General features: G+C 49.2%; 1 protein-coding gene across 8 annotated transcripts in view; it reads left to right on the top strand.

The window, feature by feature from the left end:
• Window positions 1-21,559, top strand: part of HECTD4 (HECT domain E3 ubiquitin protein ligase 4) — a 162,058-nt gene that overhangs the window by 121,719 nt on the left and 18,780 nt on the right. For all 8 annotated transcript variants that reach the window (XM_084762073.1, XM_084762068.1, XM_084762072.1 and 5 more), the window contains exons 51-62: window positions 625-761; window positions 1,182-1,308; window positions 3,075-3,212; window positions 5,126-5,262; window positions 8,634-8,794; window positions 11,386-11,567; window positions 12,938-13,143; window positions 13,358-13,488; window positions 13,751-13,956; window positions 14,972-15,151; window positions 18,710-20,016; window positions 20,760-20,967. In XM_084762073.1, coding sequence (XP_084618199.1) covers window positions 625-761; window positions 1,182-1,308; window positions 3,075-3,212; window positions 5,126-5,262; window positions 8,634-8,794; window positions 11,386-11,567; window positions 12,938-13,143; window positions 13,358-13,488; window positions 13,751-13,956; window positions 14,972-15,151; window positions 18,710-20,016; window positions 20,760-20,967 — 3,120 coding nt within the window. The remainder of the gene's footprint in view (window positions 1-624; window positions 762-1,181; window positions 1,309-3,074; window positions 3,213-5,125; window positions 5,263-8,633; window positions 8,795-11,385; window positions 11,568-12,937; window positions 13,144-13,357; window positions 13,489-13,750; window positions 13,957-14,971; window positions 15,152-18,709; window positions 20,017-20,759; window positions 20,968-21,559) is intronic.

Below are 21,559 nucleotides of genomic sequence, written 5' to 3'. Positions count from 1 at the left end.
GAGGTGGGTCAGACTGGGAACGTTCCCATCACATGGTGCTAAAAGTGTAGGTGTAGGAAGCTAAAAGCCCAGACATTTGTATACAGTCACTTAACTTTACAGTGTTGCTCATTTTTTAAACCCATTCTAAAAATCTCTCTAAACTGAGATCATCAGTAATAGTAATTACTGAGTAATAATAAAATGATAGAATTATGGACATGGTGGAAAATTGTATGCTACAATGTTTCCTGATCATTTAAAAATTCATAATAAACCAGCTTGGGTGATTCAAGTTTATAATCCCAGGAATTCAGGCGGCTGAAGCGGGAAGATAATAAATCTAACACCTGTGTGGGCTACAGGGTGGTCAAAGCTAGCCTGAGCAATTTAGCAAGACCCTATCTCAACATTTAGATAGATAGATAGATACATAGAAACATAGATAGATATATAGGTATAGATGCATACAGACATACATAGATATATAGACACATAGATACATAGGTGGACAGACAGACAGACTGACAGAAGCTGGGTTCATGTCTCAGTGGTAGAAGCCATACCTAGAATGGACAGGATTCCATACCTAGACCTGTGGAAGGAAAGAGAAGAAAAGAAGGGTCTCATTGTGTTTTGTTACAGAATATGATAGTGACACCTCCTGCCATTATAAAGTCGAGCTCAGCTATGAAAATTTCATCACCTCTGGCCCGGATCCCCACCCACCTCCCATTGCAGATGATGAAAGTGATGATGATGACGATGATGACATTCCACAGGTAAGAGTCCACAGCCTGGGAAGCACTTGCTTAGCTCCCTGGTGACTCTCAGAGAGAAGGCCTATGGTGTTAGCTTTCAGCTGTATCCTTGCCACATTCATCACTCTGCACTGCCCATGAGTAGTGCTGTCTGCTAGGCTGGGATGTTCAGGAGAGAGGTCTACGAGTTGAAAGGTGAAGGACCTTGATGGTAACTCAGCAGGAAATCCAGCTTGAATTAGAACGTTTGGGTGGCTTGGAAAGAAAGGAAGGGTTTGCTGGGAGGGGTGGGGGAATGGCTCGCTGTGAGGGGAAGGAGGGTTTGGAGGGCAGGGGAGGAAGGGCTTGTGTTTAGGCTTGAGTAATGCGCATCCTTGTGTAGAGCTACCACCAGAGCCTGATGAAGCTCTTCCTCAGTTCACAAGCTTCCTTTCCCCACAGGAGGACCACTACGCTCTGCTTGTGAAAGCGTGGGAGACCAAGGTTTTCCCTACCATCCGAAGACGCTTCCGCAATGAAGCTGAGCGAAAGTCAGGCCTGGACCAGATCAAGGGTGCTTTACAACTAGGTCTGCTATGTTCTTTTCCGAAGAGTCATTGAGAGGCTGGAGGGATCAGGGAGACACAGTTCAGGGAGAGGTCCTCAGATGGCCGAGTCTAGCTCGGTGGTGTCTTGCCTCCTATTTCAGTGAGCGCAGGGTCTTTTGCCATCATCACTAGGCTTTCTTTTCCATGGCAGTGTGACTTGTGAAGCTGGAATGTGCTGGTGCAGCTAGAAGAGTTGTCCTGGGAGGCTGTGTGGCCCCATGGGAGAATGCTCCCAGCTGACAGATGGGTAGCTTATCAGCTGGTGGAGCATGGGCTGCCTCACTTTAAATGGACTCAGTAGTGACCTCTAGCTCATCTGCATGTGTGAAGTGAGCCAGTCACATGACCTAAGAGCAGCTCCTGGAAGTGTGCTTAGCATCACAGTCGAAATGGCGATGGTGGTGCCATTTCCCCTTCAACAGAGCAGTGGCAAAGGCAACAAGGAGGATGAGGATGGCTCCTACTGCCCAGAGGACAACTTCTGATACCAGGTTCCATGAGAAAAGCTAATGGGCCACCCACTTGCTCTGCAAGGTTTAACAGAGATTTTCCATTGTCCCCTGACTTGTTCCTCAAACAGTATTTTTGTTCCTCCTCTGTAGTTGCAAAGATTTTATTTATTTTAATTTTTAATTTTGTTTTTGTTTTTGTTTTTGTTTTTCCATACATGGTTTCTCTATGTAGCCCTGGCTGTCCCAGACTCTCTTTGCAGACCAGGCTGGCCTTGAACTCACAGAGATCCACCTGCCTCTACTGGGATTAAAGGCCTGTACCACCACACCTGGCTTCCAAGATTATCGTTCTGTAGTTTTGTCAAGTGGAGTCCAGTTTCTTGCCTACCCTAGCAGCTGCCTCCTTCCATGCCATCCTTCTCTTCATTACAGCAAGACCAGCAAATGAAGGAAGGGCCTTAGATATGTGGACATGTGGTGGCCCTGTTTAAAAGCAGCAGCAGTCTCATGCCAACCCACGTGTTCTTACACACAGTGTCTAAGCACTGTGGGTCTTAGATGGCCACAGAAAAGAAACCAGGCCCCTTCGCTGAACTTCCCACAGCACTTTCTTTTTTGTTTTTGTTCCCAAATATTTGGACCTCTCTTTTCTTGCCTTAGAATAATTAATATGATAATGCTGTTTTTGCTGTTAAGCCTAACTATATCCCCTCCCTATGGGAAGAAACAGAACAGCTGGATATAAAGATAATACCAGACAAGAGGTGGCAAGTTCAAGACCATCCTGGGCCGCATAGTGAGACCCTATCTCAAAAACCAAACAAGCAAGCCAGGTATGGTGGCGCACGCCTTTAATCCAGCACTCAGGAGGCAGAGGCAGGCGGACCACTGTGAGTTTGAGGCCAGCCTGGTCTACAAAGGGAGTCCAGGAGAGCAAAGGCTGCACAGAGAAACCCTGTCTTCAAAAACAAAAACAAGCAAATCAGAAACAAACAGCTTCCCCATTTGCCCTGTTCCTTGTTCAGAGTTAGCTCGAGTTAAATGTCCCCATAGTTGTGGGCCCTTGTTGGCAACCACCCTGTCCTGAGCAGCGCCAGCTGTTCCCACCTTGTGCACACCGTCAGTGCAGACTCAGGTGCTCTCAGCCCTGAGCACAGCTCTGCGGCCCTGGAAGTGACACAGTCAGTATTTAAACCAGGTCCAAACTGTTGTCCCAGCATCGGTTCATTCCAAGCATGAGTCGGTGCCCTGTTGTGTTCCCTGAGAAGTTACTCAGTGTGCTGCTGTGTTTGCAGGCATGGTGGACATCGCCCGGCAGACAGTTGAATTTCTCTATGAGGAGAATGGCGGCATCCCAAGAGACCTTTATCTTCCCACCATTGAGGACATTAAAGATGAAGCAAACAAGTTCACAATTGACAAAGTTCGAAAAGGTTTTGCTTTTGCTTCCTCCTTGCTCTGTGTGTGACATTTCCTCTGGAAGGAGCAGCTGCTCGCTCCCCTAGGGTGCTCTTACTCTGAGTGACTTGACTTCTTCCAGGCTCTGATGGGAAGCCATCAAGTGTCCTGTGGGCCACAAGAGAGCATGCAGCTTCAGGCAGTCAGTGTCTCCCACATGCCCAAAGCTCATGGCATAAGCAGCTGTCTGGGCAGAGAGTAGAGGGAGGAGGCAGGGCCTGTACTAAGGGCTTCAGGTGGGCTTCCTGGCCTGGGCACGATGGTGTTCTCTTGTCTTCTAAGCACTAGGGAGAAGTAGGTAACAAGATCCATTCAAGGTCAGCCTTGGCCTTACTGAGTTTGAGGATAGCCAAGGTTATGCAAAGATCTGTCTCAAAAACAAGCAAGCAGACAACACCACCCTACACATGTGCTCTTGGTTTGCAGAGCTTTTTATAACACACATGTGCTTTCCCCTAAGATACTCTATTACACATTTTGAAGAAACAACAGGAAAGTGTATACACAAAAAATGTTTTTGTTTTATTTTTTATACAAAAAATTATAAAGCCACTCATTATATTCTGCCTCATACTTTTCAGAAAAATGCATCATAGTTGGGGCTAGAGAAATGGCTCAGTGGTTAAGGGTGCTGGCTACTTTTGTAGAGGAGCTGAGTTTGGCTCCCAGCACCCACATGGTGGCTCACAACCACCTAGAACACCAACTCCAGGGATCACATGCTGTCTTTTAGCCTCTGTGGGCACCTAGACAATGTGGCACACACATATGTAGACATAAATATAAATAAAAGCCCATCCTTTCATCCCAACACCAGGGAGACAGAGGCAGGCAGATCTCTGTAAGTTCAAGGCCAGTTTGGTCTACAGAGTGAGTTCAAGGACAGGGCTACATAGAGAGACCCTGTGTCAGGAAAAAAAAAGGTACATCACAGATAAGTGGAGGAATATTTATATTTGTGGCCCCTCCTCCAGCTCACCCCCATTTCTTTTTTTTTTATTCTTTTGAGGTCTGGGAGAGCATGGCTTAGTGGTAGAATGCATACCCAGCTGCTTAGATGTTTGGTTCAATTATTCCCAGCATGACTACCACCAACGAAAGAATTACTTTTTTTGTTTTTGTTTTTGTTTTTGTTTTTCAAGACAGGGTTTCTCTGTATAGCCTTGGCTGTCCTGGACTCTCTTTGTAGGCCAGGCTGGCCTCAAACTCAAAAAGATCCCCCTGCCTCTGCCTCCTTAGTGCTAGGATTAAAGACATGCGCCACCATGCCCGGCATGAATTACCTTTTTAACTGTTTGTCTCAGCAGCTTTTACTGTCATCACACAGCTATGTAACCACCAAACCCTTTCTTCTATGATTCTTTAGCATGTTCATATCCTCAGAGAGATCCTGCGCTTTCCTGTCTGCCTGTCCTTCCCTCTTACTGGTCTCTGGACTGCGCCTCTGCTTCCTGTCTGTAGACTTACCTGTTGTGGACCTTTGTGACAAATGGAATCCTTTACCATGTGATCCTTCAGGCCTGGCTGCCTGATCCATGTAGCGTGGATCAAAGCCACGTTCTTTTCATTGTCAAGCAGTACTCCATTGTATAGCTTGACCCCTTAGTTGTTTCTGTTCATCACTGATGGACTTTGAATTGGCCCTACTGTTTGGCTCTTAGGAATGCTGTTGCTCTAAACCTCTGTGTACACACTCTTGTGTGGACCTACATCTTCATCTCTCCAGGAGAAACACACATGTACTGTATAGATCGGAGTCTGTAGCCTGAGTACAGTTGTTGGGTGATCTGGTAACTCAGTGTTTAACCTTTTGAGAAACTGCCAGAATACTTCTCAAACCAACTAGACCATTCCAGCATTGCCAGCAGCTCTTCCTCTACCTCCTCAGGTCTCACGGTTGTAACCCGCTCTCCAGACAGCAGCAATGTAGCCAGCAGCACCGTGGGAACTGCCTTGCCAAAATTTGCCATCCGGGGGATGCTAAAAACCTTCGGCCTTCACGGAGTCGTCCTAGATGTTGACTCAGTAAGTGAACAGCGGGCCTCTCTGACTACTCCAGTCCTGTGTGTAGAGAGGCTCCTGTAAGAGACTACGGGCTGGGATGCTAAAGCCCTGGGGTGCTGTCCTCAGCCCTACACAGACTCACAAAACAGGCAATGTGCTCTCAGATTTCTCTTCAAGTTAGAAACAAGGAAACTGAGCTGGAGAGGTGGTCAGTGGTTAAAAGCACTGACTCTATTATTAGGAATGGAGTTCAGCTCTCAGGGCCCATGGCAGGCGGTTCACAGATGCCTTAACTCCAGCGCCAGGGCATCACCTGTAATCCCAGCACTTGGGAGACAGAGGCAGGCCAATCTCTGTGAGTTTGAGGCCAGCGTGGTCTACAAAGCCAGTCCAGGACAGCCAAGGCTACACAGAGAAACCCTGTCTCAAAAAACAACACACACATGTGCATACAGTCACGCGGACAGAACACATAAATAAACATAATATAAGTCTTAGAAAAGAAAGGAGGGAAGCCAGGCTCTGTGGCTCAAGTCTATAATCCCAGCATTCAGGGAGGCAGAGGCAAGCAGATCTCTGTAAACTCAAGGCCAGCCTGATCCCGGACAGCCAGGGCTACACAGAGAAACCCCGTCTGGTAGTGGGAGTGGGGGTGGGGGTGGGGTGCACCAAACAGCACTACAGCTGCAGGAAGCCTCGATGAGAACATCTCATGCTTATGGGAGTGAAGCTACGCCTGGAGCCCCTGCAGTTCCTGCTGTCAGTCACATCCACTGTCACTGCCTCACATCTGTTCAGTACAGAGCAGAGTAGCCTGTTATCCTTGAGGACAGCATCAGGATTGTTATACAGACAAGTCCTAAAAATGTAGGCTGGGGCTCTGTGACCGCAGAGACGTGGGAGAGAGAGAAGCTGTTCTGAGCACATCATCCCACTGCCTTTGAGCATCTGTTTCCCTTCTGTCACATGAGGGCCTTAGCTCATCAATAGTTGTCTCCATTTTATTGAGCTCTCTACGGCTCAGAAGGACTTGAAGGGACATGCGTAAAGGAGAGACAGAGGGAAGTGGCACGGGGCAGGGTGGGGACAGAGCTTTGAAGGCTGTGACTGGCCTCATTCCCAGCCCCTATGCTAGTAATTTTTAAAAGCAAGGAATCTGTCTGATAGCTATATTTCATTAGTGGAAATTAAAAGTAAGCTCATACATAAGCATTCTGGAGTCAAATACCAATATAGCTTTTACTTAGGGATTATCAAAGACTTACTTAAAATATAGGCAATAAACATTTTCTCATAAGCCAAGTATAGTGGGTCACACCTGTAATCCCAGCACTTGGGAGACAGAGGCAAGCCAATCTCTGTGAGTTTGAGGCCAGCGTGGTCTACAAAGCCAGTCCAGGACAGCCAAGGCTACACAGAGAAACCCTGTCTCAAAAAACAAAAACGACAAACAACAAACAAACAAATTACTCACAAAATAATACAAGGGTTATTTTAACAAAATTTGTGTTTTCTAATTTTTACTTGAAGATTTTCGTGTCTTTCCTGAAGACTTTTTAAAAAATAACTGGTTTATTATGTATTACTTTACTTTAAGGATTTATTGGAAGTAGATACGGAAGACTAGCTTAACAGTTCTGAGTACTTGCTGCTCCTACAGAGGACCTGTGCTTGTAACCCACAACGCTCTGTAACTCCATGCATCAAGCACATGTGGAATACATGCAAGTAAACAATCAAATACATAAAAACAAATCTTTAAGAGAAAGAGATAGAGAGGAAAAGTGGCTCAGTCAGTAAAGTCCTTACAGCCCAAGCATTAGGACCTAATTCAAACCCAGCCGTGTATCTGTGATCTCAGTGCCAGGATGGGAAGACCCCAGAAGGAACCCCAGGGCTTTCTGACCAACCACAATGCCAAGTCAGGAGCTCTGCGTTCAGTGAGAGTCCCTGTCTCAAAAAAGTAAGGTAGAAAGCAACTACCTTAGGGACTCCAAACATCAGCCTCTAGCCTCCACACACATGTACACTTGAGCATGCACACACACACACACACACATATGTGCACATGTCACACGTGTACACATGAGCACGTACTCCACCCCCCCCCCACAAACACATATAAACCCATCAAAACACAACAGAAGTTGGAGAGGTGCTTCACACCAACAATCTCAGTAGTCAGGAGACTGAGGCAGGGGAATTGAGAGCTATATCACAAGACAACCCCCCCCCCTTTTGACCAGGGTGGCCTTGAACTCACAGAGATCTGCCTGCCTCTGCCTCCCAAGTGCTAGGATTAAAAGCATGTGCCACCACAGCCCAGTGTAAGACCCTTTCTTTATTATTTATTTAAGTATACAGTGTTTTGCCTGAATGTACACAAACATGCCAGAAGAGGGCACCAGATGTCATTATAGAAGGTTGTGAGCCACCATGTCATTGCTAGGAATTGAAGAGCAGGCAGTGCTTGTAACCTCTGAGGCGTCTCTCCAGCCCAAGACCCCCCCTTTTTTTTTTAAATTTTGTTTATTTATTGTATATGATGCTCCATTTGCATGTATACCTGTATACCAGAAGAAGGCATTAGATCACATCATAGATGGTTGTGAGCCACCATGTGGTTGTCTGGAATTGAACTCAGGACCTCTGGAAGAGCAGCCAGTGCTCTTAATTGCTGAGCCATCTCTCCAGCCCCGCCCTCCCCCAAGACCTTTCTTAATAAAAACAAAATGAACAAAAAATAATTTTTAAGTGAGGCTTAAATAGTAGAGTAGATACCCTCATTCATGTACAAGGCCTTGGGTTTGCTACACACACACACACACCAAACAAACAAACAAACAAACAAAACAAACAATAGATTGGACTTTCAGAGATGGCTCAACAATTAAGAGCCTGTACTGCTCATACGGAGGACCTGAGTTCAGTTACCAGCACCCACATTTGGCAGCTCAAATCTCCTGTAACTCCAGCTCCAGGGACTCAACACCTTCTTCTGGCCGCCAAGGTCCTCTGCTCTCAATGTGCATAATAAAAATAAATCTTTTAGCCAGGTGTAGTATTGTGTGCTCTTAATTCCAGCACTCTGGAGGCAGATGCAGGTGGATCTCTGTTATTTCCAGGCCAGCAAGGAGTATACAATAAGACCATGCCTAAAAAAAAAATATATACACACACACACACACTTGGGGGGTGGAATTAGATAAACTTATGTATTGTACATTCCCTTTGGGTTCATTAATTTTACTCATAAAATAGCAACTAAATATAAATTATAGCATAATAGCTAAAGATTATATATGTATGTATGTGTATGTATATTTGCATAAACCTGAAAACCAAAGTCAAGTCTCAGGAAATAAGGTTGGAATTTGACTTTCCCACTACAGGTGAATGAATTGGTGCAGGTGGAAACATACCTCAGGAGTGAAGGGGTGCTGGTGCGGTACTGGTACCCCATTGACATGTTAGAACGACCTCCTGCAGGCTACCGAAGGACCGCCACCAATGGGCTGGTCACGCTGGACAATACCAACCTTCAAATTCACAGGTAAGTCTGGGCCTTCCTTCTTTGTAGGGAATAGAGATTTAGTTACTGTGTTTCTCCATATGTTCCACTTATACTTTTTCTTCAAAGCTAAGAGGTGGAAAGCAATAGAGCAATGGCAGGGGTTGGGAAGAAGTGGATCCAGAAGCACATGGCCTATGTTACATGCACTCTACTGTATTTTTGAGGCTAGAGCCAACTAGCGAGATAAGGACACACAGAGGAGGGAGCAGATGAGACACCCAGTTCATCCATGTGAGAGCAGCAGCGAGCTGGCTCTTTCTTGGTGACCAAGTACACCCTGAACACGGCCTGTGTGCATGAAACAGTGTAGAATTCTGGGAGGGACAGGGCTACCGTGGATACAAGCCTGCCCTATACATGTGAAAGCCTAGTGATAATTAGTCACCATTCCCTGTCATGCACTGTTAAATAATGTCCCTGTAACTCAAGAGAGAGCAAGAGAATCTTTGTGAGTTGGAGGCTAGCCTGGTCTGCATATGAACTCCAGGCCAGCAAAGGATCATGTTTATTTAAAAAAAAAAACATATACAAAAACTCGGCTATGACACATTCCTTTCCTCATAGAAATCCCTGCTGCAGTTGAGAGGAAGGCAGAGTAACAAGTGGGTTCTCTAGTAAGAGCCTCTACAGAGCAGGGTCACACTGCCTGTCCTTACATCACAGTTCCTCCTCAGCCAGACCCTCGGTGTGTCCCTGTGCTTCAAGATCACCTGACTCTAACACATACACCCTAGCTAAAGTGCAGGCAGCAGCTACAAGAACCAGTTTCTCTCCGGGCGTCAGTGTGGAACTGAGCTGAGTATGCCTCTAACTCCCTCTCCCCTTTTAAGACTAGATCGTCCTGGCTGGCTTCGGACTCACGTCGTCCGTCCTCTTGCCTCTGCTTCCCAAGTGCTGAGGGTATAGGAGCGAGCCGCCACGCCCAGCCGCCACGCCCAGCTTGCCTCTGTTTGGCAGCTCCAGGCTTCCACCTCCACCTAGCCTCCTCCACCTAATGCTGTGCCACTGGACTATCACGTCACTCCATGGGGTTGTCTGAAGTTCAATCACCAGATCAAAACAGACCACAGACCCATCCATCCATGCCTTTAGTCCCTGCACTCAGGAGGCAGAGGCAAGTCAGTCTCTGAGTTCCAGGCCAGCCTGGTCTACAGAGCAAGTTCTAGGTCAGTGAGGACTACATAGTTAGGCCTGTCTCAAAAAACAAAAACTAACAAACAGACAAAAAAAAAAACCAGAACAACAAAAACAACCGGCCACAGTTGGTAACAGTTAGGCAAGACAACAGGACAGGAAGAGTGGCATGCAACACTGGCACTTCAACAGGAGTCCGCACTGTCATCCACGAAGGTCAGGGCCAAGTGACAAGTCAGGTGTGTCTTGCTGACTACACAGCCTGTAGTAGTGGTCAGAGCCAGTACCTTTGAGAGCACCTGGGACAGAGCTCCAGCCTCTTCTGCCCGGTTGCTGCCACCAGAGCAGGTCCTCTCCACCACCCCACCTGCAGTGCGTCTCAGGATGATGAGCTGCTGCCCAACTTGCAGAAGAGCTGAGTGGAGATCCGGACAAAGGCTGTTTTGTTGGGGCTGAGGAAAGGGTTTGGATGAACCAAATATGGCATGTGAGATGGAATTAGATTTTATGCCAAACTTCCTTCTTTGATCCTCTCAATCTGGGGGTCAACATGAGCCATCTCTTCCTGAGGCACCTCTCAGCCCTCCATAGCTTTCTAGACCAGAGGTTCTCAACCTGGGGGTTGCAACCACATTGGGGTCATATATCAGATATCCTACATATCAGATATTTGCATTTCAATTCATAATAGAAGCAAAATTACAGTTATGAAGTAGCAACAAAACAATTTTATGGCCGGGGGTGGGGGGGGTCACCACAACATGAGGCCCTGTATTAACGGGTTGCAGCATTAAGAAGGTTGAGAACCGCTGCTGTAGACTGCACCTATAGGCCTCCTGGTAAGCTCTCTGCAGAGGCAGCTGATGCGAGAGCACCCTGAAAGAGTGGTGTCAGCTGTGAGGCAGAGCTTGCTCCTCACATAAAGGACTTCAGACCATACCCGCTCCTAGTTCCCTGTGAGCCTCTGAGGCGTCTTCCCTCCTTGGGCCACGCTGGTCTTTCTGATCTTTGCACACTGAACTCATTTCTGCCTCAGGGATCTGTGTGGTCATCTCACTCTGATTATGCCAGTTTGTGTTATCCTTTATCTTACCTTGTAGCAGTCAGTCGTGTGGAATTACCACTCACTATATGACACTTATAATAAACACTGTAGCTATGAATATGTTTACAAGTTTTTGTGTGGACACACATCTTCATTTCTTTATCCAGGGTGTTTTGAGTTGGGGAGGAAAAAAACAAGGAAAACTACTGTGGCTTTTATTTAAAACTCAAGTGAGTTACTTGAAACACAGAACATAGAGCCAGCAGAGAAACTTGCAATGAAATGTCATCTATTGTCACCTTCATCCCTACCCTATCCCCAAGAGCTCTGCTCAGGTGTGACAGCCAGACCATGGTCACATTCAGCAAGTCTCACCTTTCTTTTCCCTCAGAGAGCTGCTGCGCTGTGAGGCCGCGCTGGCCCGGCTGTACTGCCGCATGGCCCTGCTCAACATCTTCGCCCCCAAGCTACCTCACTTATTCACTCGTCTCTTCCACATACCTGCCGTCCGAGACATTACGTTAGAGCACCTGCAGCTCCTGTCCAATCAGCTCCTTGCTCCTCCCCTCCCAGGTAAGACTTGGTAAGAGGAAAAGAGCCTCATGGTTGAGCCCCAGGTCACATAGACTGAGTCAGGGAGGCCTGTGATAGCCATGCCGTCTGCTCTTAGACAACTGATATGCACGCTCACCCTCATCATTTAATCCACTGAATCCTCACTGTATGTGGGACTGATGCCACAGTGTTCTGCTTGACCCTGGGGAAACAGCAGAGGTTCCTATGCCAGGGCCTGCTTTATAGCTGCTCATGTGAATCAGCTAAGCCTGGGATACTTGGGCCAAGGGCTTTCTATGCCCAGCTGAGCAGTACTAAGTGTGACAATCATTCTTTGGTTTGCCCCAGACTGAGGGCTCCTCTGTCTGCCTATGATACCTCTGAGCACCTAAGGTAGGAAGCACAGGCACCCTCCCAAACCCTGTTGCATGCAGCACTGTGAGCCCATGGCATGTTGGGCAGCCACACGGTCCCAGTCAGCACATCCCCACTAGCCTGCCAGCTCCAGTGTCCACAAGCCAACTTAGAGGAACATACCTGCAAGAGGAGCTTTGCCGTGAAGACCAAGCAGTCACACTCACCTCAGCAAACCTCAGCGGAGCCGAGGCTGGCCCAGAGCAGCTGCACAGACCGCCCCACATTGGTCTCTAAGAAACTTAGCAGGGGAGGTGGCTATGAGTAAAGTGCCTGCTATTCAAGCATGAAGACCCTCAGTTCAGGTCACCAGCAGCCACATAAAAAGCTGGGCACAGCCGGGCGGTGGTGGCACACGCCTTTAATCCCAGCACTCAGGAGGCAGAGGCAGGCGGATCACTGTGAGTTCGAGGCCAGCCTGGTCTACAAAGTGAGTCCAAGATCGCCACGGCTACACAGAGAAACTCTGTCTTGAAAAACAAAAAACAAAACAAACAAACAAAAAAGCAGGGCACAGTAGTGTGGTGTGCATCTGTAATCTCAGCCTTCAGGAGATGGAGACACAGGATCCCTGACCAGCCAGGTTAGTCCAGTCAGTGAGCTCCAGCTTCAGTGAGAGACCCTGCTCAAGACCTACTGTGAAGAGCTACTGAGGAAGACACCCAACACCAGCCCCTGCCTTCCACAGGCATGCACATACACAATGTGCATACATGTGCACAGAACGGAGGGGCCTGGGTGCCCACTGAAGGTGTTACCTGAGGCACTGTGTTATTGCTAAAAACAAAGCACAGGTTTCAAGGCCCCAAACTCTTGACTCCCTCCCACTTCCCTGGTGGCCAGGGCTTTCCATCTCCCACTTCCACCCACTCCATCCTTCCTGGGGAGTCGTTCCTCCCTTGTCTGTTTCTCAGGCTCTCCCAGGCCCTAGCCACTGCAGTTCCGTCACCGTCCCTTTCTTTTCCTGTCCACAGACGGCACCATCAGCTCCAGCTCCATCCTCCTGGCGCAGTCTCTGCAGCACTGCATCCACTCCCAGAGCTGCTCTGCCACCGACCTCTTCTACCAGGGCAGCTCTCAGACCCTGAGGGAGTGGCTGGGCGTGGCCATCACCCGCACCCTGCACCAGGGCGAGGAGAGCCTCCTGGAGCTGACGAAGCAGATCTGCGCCTTCCTGCAGGTACAGGCTTGAGCTGGTGGCCAAACCCGCGGACACCACTGAATAGGCGTTCATTGGCTTGCTAAACAGTGCTCACCCCATGAGCCACCCCTTGGCAGCCATTCTGTAGAAGCTCTCCGCCTCCTGCCTGTCTCTCAGCATGTGTCCTAGATGAGAAGATGGAGTGTGCTCCCCGTGGCTAACCCACACTCGCTTATTACGCATGTCCTTTCAGACAGCACCCGAGCGGTTCCCCTCCGAAGAATTCCCAATTTCTGAGTCCAAAGTCAATATGGATGTGAATTTCCCTGGAGCGGCTTTTGTTGTGGTGTCTTGCAAAGAAAGTCAGTCTGGATTCCGCAAAGAGTAAGTTGTTCTTTCTCCAGAAGATGGTTCTGGGGAGAGAGAGCTCAGTGGCTTCACTCCAGCAGCACTGTCCCAGGACCGTGCCTCCAGCTGTCCTTGCCCTCGGCTGTACACTGCCTTTAAAGCTAACTTGCAGTTCCTCATGTATCTCCTTCTGTGGGGACCTAGGCTTTATAGAGAACGACCTTCTAGAGGTGATGGAGATGACTTATGCCCAGTGCATGGCCTGGCCAAGTCTGTCTTAACCCCCACTTCCTCTCAGCTCCTCTCTGTACAAGGCTCCGTGGGCACGCGTGCTCGTGTATGGGCTTGGCCACAAAGTGAAGCGCACCGGCCAGCTGAACCTCATCGAAGCTGCCTGTTACCCTCGAGACGCCTCCCCAGCCAACACTGGGCTTGCCCCTCCACCCACAGCCGACCAGTACCCTTCCGTGGTTCTCTCTACAGACAAAGTACACATCAAACTCGGTGAGTCTTTCTCAGCTCACACTGATGCGCGTGGCAGGCAACAGTGCTCTGCTGGCCTGCCTTTGGGGGCTGCCAGGCACTGTGGCTGAGGGTGAGGAAAGAGACCGCTGGGGCAGTGTGGTGGAGACAGTAGACTAAAGGCCAGGCCGAGGCCACCCAGGCACAGAGGGACTGCCTTCCATCTGCACAGAGCTGCAGTCTCATCCTTGCAGCCATCGCAGAGTCCAGCAATCCCAGTTTCTGAATGTTTCTGGAGCCTTTATTACAAATCCTCTGGTGTCTGGTGTGGCCTGTGGGCACCTGCTGTACCTATCTCTTGAAGCTGTTACTGCCTGTCCTGGTCAAAGGCAGCAGAAAGGAAAGGAATCTTAACCCCAGACCTCCACTCTTCCTCAGTATAGTTAACAAGAAAAGAGCGGCATATATCTGCCCAAGTCAGCCTTAGCTCTAGCTGAGCTCAGGAGATGATCTTGTCACCACTTCATGGTCTCTTTTAATTTCTTTTTTCTCTCCTTTCTTTCTTTCTTTCTTTTTCTTTTTTTTTTTTAACGAGAGTATCTCTCTATGTAGCCTTAGCTGTCTTGGAACTTGTTCTGTAGACCAGGCTAGCCTCAAACTTAGATATCCACCTGCCTCTGCCTCTGAGTGTTGGGATTAAAGGTGTGTGCCACCGCTGCCTATAGTTCTGGGTCTTGAGGCACTTGGTATCTTTTCCATTCCTTACTTATTACTTCTTTTTTTATTTTGCTATATAGCCCAGACTGGCTTCAAATGCAAAATCTTTCTGCCTCATCCTTGCAGGTGCTAGGGTGACAGATATAAGCCAGTATGTCTGACCTGCCAATTAGCACCTCACCAGACAGTTCGTGAAGTTGCTCTTTTGTCCCATTGCCACAACAGCAGGTGCAGTCCAGGGCTCGCTTCTGATAGCCACACCTGCAGCAGGTGCTTTCCCAAACCTACTTGGGTCAGGTGCTACCAGTCACACTTGGTTTTTTCTGGCTCCTTCTCTCAGGAGTGTCCCCGCCTCCTGGAGCCGTGCTGGTCTTGCACTCTCTGCCCCTGGAGTTCCCTCTGGCGATGGCCTTTGCTGAGCAGCTGCTCTCCTGGAAATCAGAGGACAGTGACGGGAAGTCAGAGGATGAGCCTGATGCCATTCCTACCTCCGTCCTCCTGCACGTGGTGGAACTGCTGGGTGAGGTGCTCTTTCTTGGAACCATTGTGGAGGGTTGCGTGGGCCGTAGTCCCAGTAGCTGCAGCCTGTCAGAGCACTGCCGCTCAAAGTGGGCTTGGGAATAGACATTACAGACCTGACTCCAAGTCCGTGTACTGCATGGTGGCAGCCACCCTTGGAGCAAAGTGTAACATGGCCATGCTTTAAAGTGTTAAATGTTTGCTTGCCATAGAGGCAGAGGTAGGCACCAACCTGGTCTGCATAGTGAGTTCTGGGCCAGCCAGGACTGCACAGTGAGACCCTGTCTAAAAACACCAAAACCAAACTGTAAATGACTGTCTCATCAGCTGTGTCTTATAACTTTGATGGTGATGTGTGGCATGGAGGTGACAGTGCTACCAAATGGAACGTCACAACCACAGAGCTCGTACTGATAGACTTAAAGCATACAACACTTTAATGGTCAACTGAGGGGCTCAGATGTTTTAACCATATCCAAAATATGTGAAGTAAACATTGAACTTTAATCCATGTTTGCCTGTTCATGGTTTGGGGAATCATATTGATTCAGATTAATCAGGACATCAGGTGGGAGCTAAATGGCTAGAGGTTCAGGTGAGTGTATGCTAAAGCAAATCTAACAACTTGGTATGGTGGAGTCGGGGTGATGGGCACAGAGGAATGAGGCCCTGCTGAAAAGTAAAACAGACCAGATGGCAAATCCAGATGCCTTGGGGCCATGTATCATTGAAACAACAACCAGAGGGAAGGGCTTGTTGACATACAAGCAGTGACCAAGCCCTGACTGTCAAAGGAGGTCTTGCCAGAGCTGGGTGGTTTTGCCCTTTTGTTTTGTCTTCTTTTTTTTTTTTTTTTTAATGCAAGCAGTGTCTCACTTTATAGCCCTGGCTACTCCATGGAAACCAGGTGGTATCAAACTGTGACAAAAGGCATACACCACCATTCCTGGCCAGAATTTTTATTTTAAAAGCATTAGAAAAGAGCATTTCGTGTTTGTGTGTGTGTGCGCGTGTGTGTGCGCGCACGCGCGCTTGTGTGTGTGATCCTCCCAAATTTTAGACATTGGTATCTAGGTCAAGTCTGTAGGCCGTTTTCGCTACTCTGGGCTGTGCTCATTGCAGGACCAGATGTCTGTGCCACCATTAGCAGTGCGCTGAAGAATTCTCTTGGAGGCTGGCTGTCCTCTTGCACAAGTGTCCTATGGTAAAGACATGGAAGAAGTGACATAAGCCTTGAGTCTAGGTACTAGGAGCTTTGACCTTTGGTCTTTGGAAAGCTCCTCAGGAAGCCGTTACTTGTTTTCAGTAAGAACTTGCAAGGAGGCTCCTCCCGAGAGAGCAGGAGGCTCAGGTTCACTGTCCTCCCTGCAAGGCCCTACACCTGCTCAGCTTTGGGAGCCCCGAGAAGAGCCCCACCCACTGCAGGCCCCATCTCGGTAGAGCCAGCTACAGCCACCCCGCTCTATTCCAGGCAACAGGATGGGAGCACCTGGGCACCTGAGCTAGTGCAGAGTTGGCAGAGTGCCTGCGCAGCATGCTCAAAGCCCTGAGCACTGCAGAGCCCTGTGTGCAGAGATGCTGGCACATCTTCTTGTTGGTGCTCCCTTTAACTTTGTTGTTCACAGTTTCATACACTGTATGCTTCTTTTTTTTTTAAAGGTTTATTATTATGTATACAGTGCTCTGTTTTCATGTACACCTGCACACCAGAAGAAGGCACCAGATCTCATTCTAGATGGTTGTGAGCCACCATGTGGTTGCTGGGAATTGAACTCAGGACCTTTGGAAGAGCAGCCAGTGCTCTTAACCGCTGAGCCATCTCTCCAGCCCCCACTGTATGCTTCTTAAATCAGACACTCTGCCTCCTCATTATCATCTCCTGCTCCCTCGCTTTCCCATAAGTCCTTTCTTCTCATCAAGTAGGATTTTCTTTAAGCCGAGATCTATATAGCCAAGGAACTCACTGTGTAGGAAGGGCGATCTCAAACTTGTGATTCTCTTGGGTGGAGGTACTGGGTGTGCAGTACCATGTCTGTCTTGTTTTGGACAAAACCCAAGACCTTATGCACGCTAGGCAGGCGCCGTACTCTCTGGGGACAGCCCTCAGTTGTCATGCTCCCTTCCTCAACTCTCCTGTGCACATCACTGTGCCTGGGTAGTGCAAGACTCGTTTAGTTGGAAACAGTAGTGACAGCGGCTTCTTTCTTTCTTTCTTTCTTCCTTCCTTCTTTCCTTCCTTCCTTCCTTTCTTGTTTTTTGGTGATTTCTCATTTCTTATTTGATTTTTTTTTCTTTTTTGAGATTGAGTCATGTTTAGCCAGCTGGTCTTGAACTGGCTTATGTAGCAAAGGATGATTTTGAATTCCTGTTACTTCTGCCTTTACCTTCAGAATGCTAGAATTACAGGTATGCACAATCACACTTGACTCCTTTCTCTGTGTGTGTGTGTGTGTGTGTGTGTGTGTGTGTGTGTGTGTGTTGAAAGAGTCTCTTACTGCATCTGGAGCTCTCTGACTTGGCTCTGCTGGCTCCCAACAAGCTCCTGGCAGCAGTTGTCTGCCACCAAGCAGCCAAAGTTACACTGTGCTCAGATTCTTTGTGGGTGGGAGAATCAGACTCAGGTCTTCATGCTTAAACAGCAAGGACTTTACCAACTGAGCCACCTCCCAGCCTCTTTCTTTTTTTTAACTTAATTTTCAAGAAAAATTTACATCCCTGCTGTAAATGGAAAATTAGTATATCTTACCATAACTATAAAATGTGAGTATAAGAGAAAATACAAGGAAAATCAATGCCATTATAAAAGTTTAGCTAAATGTTGTAGCCCATCAAAAGCTGCTGTGTTAAACATAAATATGTGAGGGTGGAGGACACCTCAACAGTTAAGAGCATTTGCTGCTCTTGCAGAGGACCTGGGTTCAGTTCCCTACACCCACATCAGACGTCTCACAACCACATGAACTCCAGTTCCAGGAGATCTGACACCCTCTGACCTCAACCTGCACACATGTGGTACACATAAAGTTAAGCATGGCACACAGACACATTAGTTAAAAATAAATGAAAAAAGATTATCTCAAAATCCTTCCTTCCTCCCTTCCCTTTTCTTCCTTTGCTCCTTACTCTTGTACTTTCTCTACTACTCCCCTCCCGCCCTCCTTTTTTCTCTCCCTTCCCCTCCCCTACCTAAGTCCCCTCTGTTCATCCCTTTCTTCCTCCCTTTCCTGCCCTTGGCAGCTATGCCCCAGCCCAGAGTGAGGCTGTCTTGTTGACTACTTGCTCAGCGTATTTTGAAACTGAGCTGAATTACTCATGCTTAGTGGTAGGCATCCTGCATCTTGGGACGTATTCTAGTGACTTGTCACCAACCCTCTGCAGAGCAGTGATGTCTGGCCTGAGCTCCAGAAGCAGGCAGCAGGGCATGCTGTCCCAGGCATGAGCTAAAGGCCATGTCCAGCCAGCCAGCCATCGGTGGAGTTCCATCTGTAACAGCTCAGAGCTGTTCTTGGGAAGTGAGCAACAGTGGTTACATGCTTACTCTGTCTTCCCTCTGTCTCAGGAAACTTCCTGTGGACCACAGACATGGCGGCCTGTGTGAAGGAGTTGGTCTTCCACCTGTTGGCTGAGCTCTTGCGTACAGTACACACCCTGGAGCAGCGGAAGCACCCAGCTGGCCTGTCCTCCTCTATCGCGCTCCAGCTCAACCCCTGCCTGGCCATGTTGATGGCCTTACAGTCAGAACTCCATAAGCTGTACGATGAGGAGACCCAGAGCTGGGTCTCGGGCAGTGCCTGCGGGGGCTCTGGAGCAGTAGCTGTGGGCGATCAGGGCAGGTTTTCCACCTACTTCCACGCCCTCATGGAAGGCTGCCTGGCAGTTGCAGAAGTAACCCTGCCTACAAATATCAGTGTCACAGCTAGCGGGGTGACCTCAACAACCACTCCAAACCTCAGCGACTCTTCCTCCTCCTCCTCCTCCTCCCCAGGACAGACACCACAGAGCCCTAGCCTCCTGTCCAAGAGAAAGAAAGTCAAGATGAAGCGGGAGAAGGCCTCTTCCTCCAGCAAGCGCCAGTCCTCCCGTGCCACCGACGCAGACTCCACTGTGCTCAGCATCGCAGGGAGCAAGCCTGAGGACATGCTGTGGTTCCACCGTGCTCTCACCTTGCTCATCATACTCCGCCACCTCACCAGAAAGGACCCACAGGGCCTGGGTGTGACAAGTGATGCCATTGCCGATGCCTGCCAGGCCCTAGTAGGCCCCACTGCCCACAGCCGCCTGCTGGTGATCTCCGGCATTCCCACCCACCTGGATGAGGCTGTTGTCAGAGGGGCTATCCGCAAGGCCTGCAATGCCCATGGTGGCGTCTTCAAAGATGAGATCTACATCCCACTGCAGGACGAGGACCCCAAGAAGCCAAAAGACAAGGCCGAGGGTTGTGACAGCAAGGTGGAGTCTGAGAAGTTGCTGGGCTTCCCCAGTGTGGACAGCTTGGAGGGGAGCACGTCAAGCAGCCTGGCCCCTGCCATGAGCATCAGTGCCTCGGCTTCCACCAGCCAGGCCTCGGTCTGCAGCTCCCAAGGTGTTTCACAGACCGCTAGTGACCTCTCAGTAGACCCGCTGCCGTCAGGCCTAGAGCTGCCTGTTCCTCCTGTCCTGTTGGAGCCCCATGTGGTGTCCAGCCAGGAGAGCCTGGACATTTCCTTATGCAGCACTGGCAGCCTGGGTAGCCTGGGCAGCCTGGGGGAACCGCTGGACAATGCAGAGACGGTATCTGTGTCAGACGTGGGCTCCTTGTACACAGTCACTTCCCTGGACACCCAGCCCCTCACAGCGCGTCCTATCAAAGGCTTTGCAGTCGTGGAGGTAATAGCTCTCAGCCTCTAACGCCACTCAGCCCTGACCTGGCCAGCATGGCTTCTCCGTGTTACTTCTAAGGAGTTAGCTAGTGGGCGATTCAGAGGAGCTCCTGGGCAACCCTGAGCAGCTGCTTTTCTGGAGGTCAACTCTAAGAGGGACGTTCAGTCTGGTGTTACGAGGCACAGGCAGTTCCTTGCTGTGGGTGGGTTGATGGTCTCTGGGAGATACACTCGGGACCACGGCAGTGTGTGAGAGGCACTGTGCATGGTGGCAGCGTGAGAACCACACACACTGTACTCCAGGCATGTACAGTGCAGCTGCTGTGTGGGACCCGGTGATTGGTGCTTCAGATGCCACATGTTTCTTGGGCCTCCTTGTTTAGAAATGAGGCATCTGATGACTTCTTGCACTTCTGCATGAGTTAGACCAAAGGTAAAACCCAGCACTGGCTACAGCACTTGCCTGGTGTGCTCGAAGCCCTGGGCTCCTACTCCAGCACCTCTGTAAGAGTAAGTGCCCTCTCCATTGACTACATAAAGCCCCAGGCGAGAACCTTCATGCGCCTCTCCCAGCTGGGCCGCCTTCCTGGGGACTGGCCAGCCTTTAGGCCCCCGAGCTTCCCAGGTGAGCTGTTCTGTGATGGCCACGCTGGCATTGGGAGGGAGCCTCTCTGGAAGCAAGGTCAGCGGCACCCATGCCCGCCCAGGGCACACCCATCCAGAGCCCAACCTTTCTCTTTGTCTATACAGATAAGGTCCCGAGCCAAAATCGAGAAAATCCGAGCAAGTTTATTTAACAATAATGATTTGATTGGTTTGTCAAGTCTGGACGGTGAAGATGAGTTGATGGAAATGTCAACAGAGGAGATTCTGACAGTGTCTGTGGTGAATCAGAGTCTGTTTGACACTCAGGGGAGCCCAGGACTAGAAGATTACTTCAATGACAAGTCCATGAAAGGTGAGCTACAGGCTGGGGGGGGGGGCGCGTGGGGGACTGGCAGTTTTCGGTTTTTTAGTTATGTAACCCAGGTTCACCTTGAACTCCTTGTTGCTCCTGCCTCTACTTTTCCAGTAAGGAGGACGGCTGGAGGATGGCTCAGTGGATAAATGTGCCTGGGATCTGCACGGTGGAAGGAGAAAGACTACTTTAAGTAGTTGTCTTCTGACTTACACGCACACTCTTTCAAAACTAAATAAGTAAATGGATAAAATGTGAGTGGCTTTTTATCCCAGGCCCAGCAAATGCAGAGCAGCACTGTTGACATGGACTGTTCATCAGCCGCAGGCCTTGGAGGGAGGTGCCTTACACTTTGTGCCTGAGCAGTTGCCTGCTGCCCCCAAGGACCTGTACTGCCCCTTTGAGGGCGTATTTATCCCCTCGCCTCAGCAGTTCCCTTAACAGATGAAGAACAGAAGGTTTTTACAGGATGCCAGGGGCTTCCTGTCACTACACTACTGCTGTTGGACTCCCCCACTTTGAATCTGGAATGCTCTTTTAGCCTCTGATTCTCTTATTCTCCTGACAGTGCCCAAGGCTTTGTTAATGCAGA

Source organism: Acomys minous, assembly GCF_964271855.1.
Source record: "Acomys minous genome assembly, chromosome: 16".
NCBI classification, from domain to species: domain Eukaryota; kingdom Metazoa; phylum Chordata; class Mammalia; order Rodentia; family Muridae; genus Acomys; species Acomys minous.
The sequence above is the reverse complement of the archived record's forward strand: the minus strand, read 5'-3'. Positions and strand labels throughout refer to the sequence as shown.